The sequence below is a fragment of the Meles meles genome, chromosome 4 (genome assembly GCF_922984935.1).
Source record: "Meles meles chromosome 4, mMelMel3.1 paternal haplotype, whole genome shotgun sequence".
Taxonomy (NCBI): Eukaryota; Metazoa; Chordata; class Mammalia; order Carnivora; family Mustelidae; genus Meles; species Meles meles.
Window position 1 is genome coordinate 116,403,270 of NC_060069.1, and position 11,620 is coordinate 116,414,889.

At 34.6% G+C, this 11,620-nt stretch overlaps 1 protein-coding gene across 1 annotated transcript; it reads left to right on the top strand.

The window, feature by feature from the left end:
• Nucleotides 1–2,397: 2,397 nt before the first annotated feature.
• On the top strand, nt 2,398–3,327 carry LOC123940465 (olfactory receptor 5K3-like). Its single transcript, XM_046003302.1, has one exon. The coding sequence runs from the start codon at nt 2,398–2,400 to the stop codon at nt 3,325–3,327; it is 930 nt and encodes a 309-aa protein (XP_045859258.1).
• The last annotated feature ends 8,293 nt before the right edge of the window (nt 3,328–11,620 follow it).

An 11,620-nucleotide genomic window follows, 5' to 3' on the forward strand; every position in this document is an offset into this window, starting at 1 on the left:
ATTTTATGCACAGGATAATGAACAGAATTCTAGAAATGATGTCAATTACATAAGAACCACCAAGATGATCATCAAATGACTTAATGACTTTAGCAAAGGTCATTTACTTTAACCTCATTGTCTCACAGGTCATCTTTAATTTATGTCACAGAGTTAATATGTTTTGGGAGCTGAATCTCCCCATAGAAATACACTGATGTCATCATAGGGAAGTCCCATAATTATTTGATGGGAAAGTTTAACTTTGCATTGTAAGGAACATAATTATTGACACTGACCTCTTAGCAGCCTTCTAGATTTTCATTCTTTTAATCCCAAATGTTTTTGAGACCATAATTTATATTCTGAAATTCTACAAGAAATACCACCATTAAAAAAAAGAAATCTGATGTTGTAAGACTCTTTTCAGAGTGCTCAGGTAAAGGAAGTATTCAAATTTATCTTTACTTTTGCTATTAGCATCCTTAAGTATTGATTTATCTGAATTAGTTAGCCTTTTTACACTGTTCTCAGATTTCAGCTTCTCACCTTCCTAGCTCTTCTCACAACGGAAGGCTATGGCAAATTAGCACGAGATTTAACCTCAGTTCATGCTAACCATTTCTGATTATAAGGTAAATGTTCACAACATACAGGTAAGAATGCAGCTTAATTCTGTTAAATAATTCAGGCAATTACATTGAGAGTCATTTCTAACAGAGCCGAATCATTAAATGGCTTATATTTAGTACTTTAAAACAAGAAAATAAAATGTTTAACCTATGCCTATATTTTGATGCTTTCATTATGGAAAAATAAACCCATTTTGACCAGAGAATTTACATAATTATACACATTGGTCAAAATACCCTAATGGATCCCAAAGTAATGATAGAATATAGCCTTTGAGGCAAAAGAAAATTTGTCTTTGAAAATCATATTTAAAAATTAAAAAAAAATTTATTCATTTGAGAGAGAGAGACAGACAGAGAGAGCTCAATCTGGGGGAGAGGGGAAGGAAAGGAAGAAGCAGACTCCCCACTGACCAGGGAGCCAGACGTGGGGCTCAGTTGGAGGACCTGGAGATCATGACCTGATCCAAAGGGGCACACTTAACCATCTGAGTCACGTAGGAGCCCCACCTCAAAAATCTTATTAAGATTTTTTTTTCTCTTTTTCGAAGTAGTATAAAACTAAAATATATAGGCAAACTTATTTTGATTAGATTTCAAACTACTGTGCTATACATCAGAAAATCTTATGTAATTTCTTCAGAAGCAGGAATATATTATATGGGTCAATTCAGATAAGAAAATGATACAAACATTTTTTTAATGATAGATTTCCAAGAATTTCCATTGTAGGCTGTTGTTCAAAATTAGCAGTCTCAATCTGCAGAAACCAAAGAGATTACTAGGGATCAGTGGTAGTATGAGAGAAGCTAGGACTAGAATCAATACTTTTTTCTTCTATAGCATAAACAACTCCTAAGTCATAACTAAACTCAAATGTCTACAATTCTAATAAGGAAACTGTGTGTGCATATAAGGAAAAAGCCATGTAGATTATACACAAGAAATTCTTGATTGTGTTGCATATATAGGATATACTTGAGAATGTAGGAAGTAAAAATCAGTGTGGTCTGGGGCATTTAGTTAAACCTTTCTTAAGTAACATTATACGTAAACTTTACCTTACATAAAGAAGAAGAGGATTTAGATATCTGGGAGAACTCAGCAGGAATGATGGGATGGACAAAAACAGTTTTAATGGAAATGGATCTAATCCCAGAGAAAGTGATGAAAGAGGTGAAAATATACAGATATTTAGTTCCTTGGATAGCCAAAGTAATTTTCTTTAAAGATGTAAGTCCTATTCTTAAACCTTTGTGATCTTCATACAATTCTTAAGATATAAATTTAATATTTGTTGAATGCTATTTTCAGGCATTCACTCCACTGGGAGAGTATGTGAAATATTTTTGCTCAGTTACAAAAATGTGTATATATGAAAATTGATGGTAAATTTATTTTAAGGATCATTAACACAAAAATTGACACTGAAATTCTTTGTCAACAATGAAATTATGTCAACAATGAACCAAATATGGGTATGCAAGATTTGTACACTATTCATACATGAATTCATGAAGACAAACCTTTTCCATCGTAAGCCTTCTTCTTGCAATTAAAAAATATTCATTGGAATGCTGATTTTCAGAATTGAGGTTATAAAACTGACATGTTAGGGGAATGACTATCCCCTAGAAGTTTGTGTGTCTGTATCCAGAGATACTAAGGGAAGTTTGAAGAAGCTCCTCTCTTTGTTGTAAAAAGAAAAAGTTGGAAGGAAAGTTATACACACTTTAAATTAGAATCTTATATTTCCAGAATTCCTCTCTCAACAGAGAAGGTGGATATGACTGAGGATAACTACTCCTTGACCACTGAATTTATCCTCATAGGATTTACAGATCACCCAGAGTTGAAGAGCCTCCTGTTTGTGGTGTTTCTCACTATCTATGTGATCACTATGGTGGGGAATCTTGGCCTGGTGGCATTGATTTTCATGGAGGGTCGTCTTCACACACCAATGTACATCTTTCTGGGCAACTTGGCTCTGATGGATTCCTGTTGTTCATGTGCCATTACCCCCAAAATGTTAGAGAACTTCTTTTCTAAGGACAGAATGATTTCCCTTTATGAATGCATGGCACAATTTTATTTTCTCTGCCTTGCTGAAACTACAGACTGCTTTCTCCTGGCAGCAATGGCCTATGATCGCTATGTGGCCATATGTAGCCCTCTGCAGTACCACACCATGATGTCAAAGAAACTCTGCATTCAGATGATCATGGGGGCCTACATAGCTGGAAACCTGCATCCCACAATTCATGTAGGTTTTCTCTTTAGGTTAACTTTCTGTGGGTCAAATCAAATTAATCACTTTTTTTGTGATGTTTTTCCATTATACAGACTTTCCTGTGTTGACCCTTATATCAATGAATTGATGATATTTATTTTTGCAGGTGCAGTTTTAGTCTTCTCTGTTATCATAGTCCTAATTTCTTATCTCTGTATCCTTTTTATGATTTTCAAAATGAAATCCAAAGAGGGAAGAGGCAAAGCCTTATCTACTTGTTCATCCCACTTTCTCTCTGTCTCAATATTCTATGGTTCTCTTCTCTTTGTGTACACTCGACCACAGTCACTTAAAGAAGAGGATGAAGATATACCTGGTGCTGTTTTTTATACTCTAGTGATTCCCTTATTAAACCCTTTTATTTATAGTCTAAGAAATCAGGAAGTAATAAATGCTATGAAAAAAGTTATAAAGAAAATTTTATGACATTCTAAAAGAAATATCATCCCCTGTGAAAAATTAATTTAAATTTGAAAAAAAATATGTTTTTCAAAATCATGGAATATTGCAAACTAGAAAAGGAGCACTTTGTCCATAAAATATTCAGTTAATAATACATGTTAGTTTGGGAATCAAATAAATAAGTTCTGCAAGGAGAGATTCTGCTACAATGTTTCCCAAAATCTTAGCTACTAGCTCCCTTCAAGAATGAATTAAATAATTATTCCTGAGGTCACAAGCTGTGCCACAAAAAAATTAGCTAAACTATTACCTAATTGTTTCAAAGAGCAATGAGTTACAATTTTCAACAAATACAACAAATACTAGGAATACAAGTCAGTATATGTAAAGGTCACTTCCATTTAATATTGCTGACAAGTTTCTAGAATTCCAAAGCATAATCTTACAAAGTCTGGCACATTCCATGTTCTCAAGAATTAATCCCTTCTTGGGGTGCCTGGGTGGCTCAGTGGGTTAAAGCCTCTACCTTTGGCTCAGGTCATAGTCCCAGGGTCCTGGGATCGAGCCCCACATTGGGCTCTCTGCTCATCAGGGAGCCTGCTTCCCTTCCTCTCTCTCTGGCTGCCTCTCTGCCTACCTATGATCTCTGTCTGTCAAATAAATAGATAAAATCTAAAAAAAAAAAAAAGAATTAATCCCTTCTTAAACTATACTATCTGTCAGAAATGCACTGTATATATTTGATTCCTAATTTTCTTTCAGTTTTTTCAAGAGACTATATTTGAATATTACTTCACACGGAATATCTGTTCTCAAAAAGAATATTTTCATCTTTGTGGTGCCTGGGTGGCTCAGTGGGTTAAGCCTCTGCCTTTAGCCTGGGTCATAATCTTAGGGTCCTGGGATCCAGCCCAGCATCAGGTTCTCTGCTCAGTAGGGGGCCTGATTCCCCTCTCTCTCTGCCTGCTGCTCTGCCTACTTGTGATCTCTCTCTCTCTCTGTGTGTCAGATAAATAAATAAAATCTTTTATTTTTTCATTTTTATTTTTTAAAATTAATTTATTTTTTCAGCGTAACAGTATTCATTGTTTTTGCACAACACCCAGTGCTCCATGCAATATGTGCCCTCCCTATTACCCACCACCTGGTTCCCCCAACCTCCTACCCCCGCCCCTTCAAAAACCTCAGGTTGTTTTTCAGAGTCCATAGTCTCTTATGGTTCACCTCCCCTTCCAATTTCCCTCAACTTCCTTCTCCTCTCCATCTCCCAATGTCCTCCATGTCATTTGTTATGCTCCACAAATGAGTGAAACCATATGATACTTGACTCTCTCTGCTTGACTTAAATAAAATCTTTTAATAAAAAAGAATATTTTCAACTTTAAAAGGGGAAATTTTGTTATGTATCCTTGCCACAATTAAAAGTATTAAAGACAAGAATACTAGTAAAGATTTATAATAAAAAAAGACTATTTTGATCTTTAGTGTTAGTCAATTTTACTCTCATGTTTTCTGAAGTAGTGTATCTGTATACTTGTGATTTATCAATCTCTAGATGAAATAGATGGTATTCATACATAAATCCATATAGATTTGGATATTTTCATATAGTTTGATTAGGTGTCCATCAAAAATGAAGTGCAAATTTCAATACATTAAACTTAATGAAGGCGTTTCTCTCTTTGATATTACTTATCATGTTTGTTACTAGGAATTCTACCCACCTGTACTTATTCCAATGTAAATTACTGATACATTAATAGCATTAACAAAAAAATAGGAGATGCTGTAAGCATAAATGAGGCACAAAATAGTAAAAATTCTAAATATCTAAACATAAATTCTTAAATTTACAAATGAAAATGAAAAAGCAATTTACTGAAAACATGTTTTCTGCTAGGCACAAAGCTGAACCTTAAGTAGATATTATCTACCAACTTGTTAGATATAATTTTTCATGAATTTTCTCCAAAAAAATCCTCATACTTTGAAACATGAGTGACTTGCTCAAGTTCAACCAGGTGATTCAGATTGAGTAAGAATTTGTATCTATGTTGCTTGGAAGTTTAGGAAATGGAAGACCTTGTCACATGGGATATTTAGTACTTATGCAGCAACAGAAGTAAGATGTGCCTTAAAAATGATTTTTAGAAAGTGATGTTTGGAGGAAAAAAGGAACGAGTATGACCACAGTCAATGTTTATGGAAATAAGTGTGACACTGGGAACTGGGATGAAGGAGGTGAACCATGGACAGAGTCAGAAAGCTGACAAAACTGTCGTTAAAAGCTGCTGTGGAATATGGGAAATAAGGGTGGAAGGGAATCAGGTTACTGAGAATCTTAAATGCCACCCTAAGGAATCTGAATTTATCCCAGAGGCATCAGATACTGAATTCTTCCTAAAACCATATAGAAAACTAATCTGGCAGTTGATTGGAATGAAGCTAGAAGCAATGAGGCTAACTGCAAGAATTCATATATTAGATGATGAGAGCTGGAACTGGAGGATGAAAGGGGAGGAGGGAACAGATAGAAGCAACATTTTAAAGAAAAAAAATAGTAAACTCTGACTACCTGATAATGAAATGAAAGCCTGTCTTCTTCCTGTGAGTACCAACATAGTTGTGACTGATTTCCTACCACTAATACTTGAAAAGGTACCTGACACATTTGGCCATTCATTAGCCATTTCTGTTAATATATATTAATATAATCATTTAGTTTAATATATGACATGCTTGTTATTTTTATTTTTAAAGAAGTGAGTGGATATTTTTAATTTCTTGGTTTTAATTTCTAATATTGTAAATACTTTTAGCTATAACCCACAAACACAAAACTCTACAGGGTCTTAAATACATTTTTTTAAAGTGTAAAGGAATCCAGATAACCTGAGTTCTATGAATGCTGTTCCTTTGTATCCACTGTCTATTTTAGAAGATACTTTTGGTTGTCACATGCATTGGTCCCTTTCCCTTTTCAAGGGGTACCACAAATTCTGTTTATGTATTTCTGCGCCACCTACTTCCAACCCTTAGCAACACTGAAGCCTAGAGGTCTATTAAGGGAAGTGTCCATGGCTTACTTGGGCCCAAGAAGTCGAAAGAGGTAATTTCGTGAAAGTTTCTGGGTTATATGTTTCCTTTATTTTAAAAGAGATCCCTCCCAATACCATCTTGTTTCATTGAGATCCACAAGAAAAGGTAGTCTTTCTTCCTCTGAATGTCATGCTGTGTGGATATGAAATCTGGCACAGTCTACAACAATTTTGCCATCAAAAGAGAAACCAGCTTGGAGATGAAGTCAACACACTAATGAGGGCATAACTGAGGGAATCACAGAGAAGCAGACCCAGGGTCTCTGGAATTAACCATCTCTTCTCATTTCAAAATCCAGTAGATCTTCTTACCATTAAACTTTTTTGGAAGTAATGCTGTTATTACAATTGAATAAATATTAACAGATACATTCATGTCTCTTGACTCCTCTGTCATTTTTGCTTTATTTTAAATTAATTCATAGACATCCTTTTGATTTGCAAATAACTTTTCACTGGTATCCATTGAACTACTCAACATATCTATTACATTTTTTACTTTTATTTCTATATTTTAATTTTCTACAACCCCACTGAAAAAATGGGAAACAAAGAGGTTTCAAAATTTGTCCACAGAAATATTAAGGTAAGCTCTGGGATCAATTTAGAGATCAAATCCAAAATCCACCTTCATAACCACTAAGTCATATTATAGATAACATAGAGAAGTGAAAGTAGCAAGAGAGGAAACATTATAAGAAACTAAGCTGTTAACTGAATAGAGAAATAGGGCAGAGCGTCTAGAAAAATGTAAATCAGTGACATTTTCCTCCAGATTTATTCTTAAAAATTTCAAACCTACAGAAAAGTTGAGAGAATGTCCATGATTTTTTTTAAATCAAGATGATTAATTGTTAAACTTGCACCACCTTTGCCCAATAATACATCTGCAAGTGTGTATATATATATATACTTAATATACATATTTATGTCTATACATATATGTAAGATTATGATGATTTATCCATAAATTCTCAAATATACATCTCAAAAGAACAAAGAGATTTCCTACATTGTCATATCATTTTTAAAAGGGTTTTGCTTATTTATTTGGCAGAGAGAGAGAGTGAGAGGGAGGGATCATGAGTGGGAGGGGGAGAAGCAGAAGCCCTAGGTGATTGGGGTTTGATTCCAGGACTCCAGGTTCATGACCTGAGCTGAAGGCAGCCTTAACTGACTGAGCCATCCAGGCACCGTATCATATCATTATTATTGCCAAGAATTTTAGCATCATCTAATATGATGTTCATATTAAAATGTTTCCCGATTTTCCCAAAATCGTCGTTTCTAGCAATTTATTTTTTTCATCAAGGGTTCAACTAAGGGCCATTATTTGCTTTATTATCATTCTGTAATCTCCTCTAATTTTGAACAAATTTCTTGCATTTTTTTCTTTTCATGACATAATAACATTTTGAAATACTTGAGTCAGACATCATTTAAAGTATCCCACCATCTCTAGTTTTGCAATGTATCTTCCTGATTAGATTAAATTAAATAATTCAGCTATCAAGGTGTACTGTTTTCTTCTCCCATCATGATGCCTATCACATTAGCTTGTCTTGTTAACTGATGCTGTTCACTGATTACTTCATTAAGGTGGTACCCTCAGCACTATGATAAAGATAACTATTTCCTTGCTATTAAAATCTAATCTTTGGGGTTATACATTGAGGCAATGTGAATATCTTGTTCCATAATTTTTCACTAATAGTTTTAGCATCTGATGACTTTCATTTTTTGAATCAGTTATTATCATTGAAAGCAGAAATCTGGTGATTGTTTTACCCCAAATGTTCTCTGACTGCATTATGTGAAAGAAAACCTTTACCTCAAAGATTTAATACGTTTTCAAAAGTTCTTTCAACAATTTTGATTCATAGAAAATAATAAAGGTAGTATAGAGAATTCCCATATACGACACATCCGTTTTCCGATGTTATTAATATCTTACATTAGTATGGTACTTTTGTTATAATGAATGAGCCAATATTGATACATTGTGATGAAGTTAAATTCAAACTTGATTCAGATTTCCATAGTTTAACCTAGTGTCATTTCATCCAGAATCCCGTTCAGCGTATTCCTTTATATTTGGTCATCACGTCCCTTTAGTCATCAGGTGTCTGGGATAGTTTTTCAGACATTCCTTGCTTTTGATGTCCTTGGTAAGTTTTGAGAAGCACTGATAAGGCATTTTGTAAAATGTCCCTGAACTGGGATTCTTCTGATGTTTTTCTCATGATTAGACTGGGAGGGATAGCTTTTTAGGAGAAAAGCCACAGAGGTAAATCACCATTTTCTTTACATTCTACTGGTGGCAAATACTGTCCTCATCACTTGTAACTCTTTTGATGTTGAACTTGACCACCTGGTTGAGGTAGAGTTTGCCAGGTTTCTCCATGGTGGAGCTGCTCTTTCTCCACCTTCTCTTACTGTGTTGTGTAAGGAAGAAGTCACTATCCACAGCCCACACTTACAGAGAAGAGAGAAATAGACCACCTCTGTGGGGCAAACTATCTCTATAATCTGGAATTATTCTGCATGGAAGATTTGTCTATTCACCTCACTTATTTATACATTAATCCTCTATTTACATCAGTATAGAATCATGGATATTTATTTTATACTTTGATAAAATTAAATACTACTCTATTATACTTGTGCTCAAATCATTCTAGCTTTGGCCACAGGGAGCTGTTTGCATGGGCTCCTGTGTCCCTTTGGCATGCATCCATCACTGTGTATGCAGGGAAGTTTTGTGTTTGTTTGTTCTTTAGCTTTGATTTTTTTCTTCTTCCCTCCCTCTCCCTCCCTCTTTTTCCCCTTTATTTCTCTGTCTCTCTTTTTCTTCTTTCTTTCTTCTTTTTTCTATTTTCTGGCATTACAAGATGTTCCAGGCTCATCCTGCATATTTATTTCTACCCTACCCTACCCTATCCTAGTCACCACATCAGCTATTTCTTCAAGTAGACTTAATTCCTTTGACTGGAAAATGATATTAAGAACCAAAATGTGGGCCATAAGTATGCTAATTGTTTCTACAATGTCATTGCTTCTGGTCCTGTCAGCTGGCAGAGTGAAGGTATGTGTGTGTGCTCCTATCATTCCTTATTCTTGCCAACAACTGGTATTTAAATTTTTTTTTTTTAGATTTCTTTTATGTTACTTAAAAAAATTTTTTTTAGATATCTTTTTATGCTATGCCATTATAGTTTTAATTCATAATTCCCGATAGCAAATAATGTGGAGTGGATTTTATATGCTATTTACCATCTGTATTTCTTCTTTGGTAAAATGCTTGTTCAGGCCTTTTGCCCAATTTTTATTGGATTGTTTCTGTGCTTTCCATTCATTGTTTATCAACAAAAAACAAACAACTTGGATCTTCTTATACAAGTCTTTTATCAGAAATGTGTTTTCCTGGTACTTCCAAAAGCCCATGCTGATGCACTGAGTGCTGACTTTATTTCTCTGCGGGTCTTGCATTTCTCCTCATTCTTTTTCTCTTTCATCCTTTGGATTGCTTATTCTCTGTTGGTATAACTTCTAATTCACCAATCTCCCTGCTATCAGTTTAAATCTACAGTTGGGATGCTGCAGTGACTTTTTAAATTTCAGATGTACTTTTCAATTTCAGAATTTCCACTTGTTTCTTTATGCTTTCTCTTCATTCATAGTCTATTTCACATAACATTGCATTCATACCTTCCTTATTTTATTTAATCCTGGTTTCCTTTAGTTCTATGAACACATTTATCATGATTATTTTTAAGTTTTTTTTTTCTGTTAAATCCAATACATCATTACTTACAGACAGATTGTGCTCTCTGCTAATTTTATGGTGTATAGGTAACACTTTTTCCCTATCTCATGACTTTTTTGTTGTTGTTGAGAATTTGGCATTTAAGATAGTGCACTGTAGAACTCTGGATACTCATTCATCTTTGGGTCTTGTTATATCTCTGTTTATTTGTTTAGGAACTGGGTGGATATTGTGAGAGAGAGAGAGAGAGAGAGAGAGATAGATTTCTCTGCAGTGTAAAGACTCTGATGGTTGCTCTTCAAGGATGTAGTGTGCACACAGTCTCTTGGGAAGACCACGGTTTTATCATAGGTCCTCTTCTATCTTTCTTTGATCACAACAAGCTGTTAGGCCCCATTAACTCTTAGCAATAGCATGAGCACTCTCTCGCTCTCTCTCAAATGCCTTGGGGAATAAGTTGTTCCACATTCATAAGCAATTAAATTTGGGCCCCTTTGAAGGATGGTTTTTGAGGATAATGTTTGAGTCTCTTTCTAACTTGAGGCAAGCTCCTCCCTATTTTCTCCTGCATTTTTCCAGGCAAACCAGCAAGATGTTTTGCCAATGGTTCCACAAATCTCCTCCTAATCATCTATTGCCAATAAAGTCACTTTCTTTGAGGGACACTTGGCAGTTGCTAGACATGACTAATGAATCACTGAATACTACAACAATAACTTTTGATGTACTATATGCTGGCTACCTGAACATAATAAAAAAAAATTTAAAAAAACGAAATGAATCCTTTCCCAAAAGGATGTAAAAATATTTATTCACATTATTTAATAAGATTAGGAACCATAAAATTAAGATTTTCAAACATGTTTCTTAAATTACCATAAAACTCATTTTAGAAAAATCTGAAAATTATGTTTTAACTTTGGGGGTTGCTATCAAAGATTAGGTGAAAAGAGATTAACAAAATTTGATTTGAAACTGATTTTCTACTATTAGTTTTAAATAGTCAAACACCAGAAATTTCATATGGTTCTACCTAATTAGAAGCAAGAGATAGCTGGAAAACTAATTTTCACATCAAACGAAACAATCCAGCCCCTGTTTCTAACAAATAAAGTCTTTGCAAGAGAGGATGACCTCAGCTATTTTGAAATGTGCTTGAAGTACCAAGCACAACATATATTCAACACCAGGACTTATGGTGCCGGCTTTCCATGCTTTGGGATGCTACCAGTAAGGCTATAACTCACAAAGTCCAATTGTGTCTTACTTTCCACAATGCATATTAAAGACTGATGTTGGACTGACCTTCACAGACAGCTTTGGGGTGGCAAGAGGCAGGGACATTGTCTGAAATAAATAACTTCCTAATACAAAAATGCCATGTTAGTCAGTAATTTTAAAACCCCATGCCCAAGAGGTTGCTGCCTGCATTCTCCTCAAGGATTTTGATGGA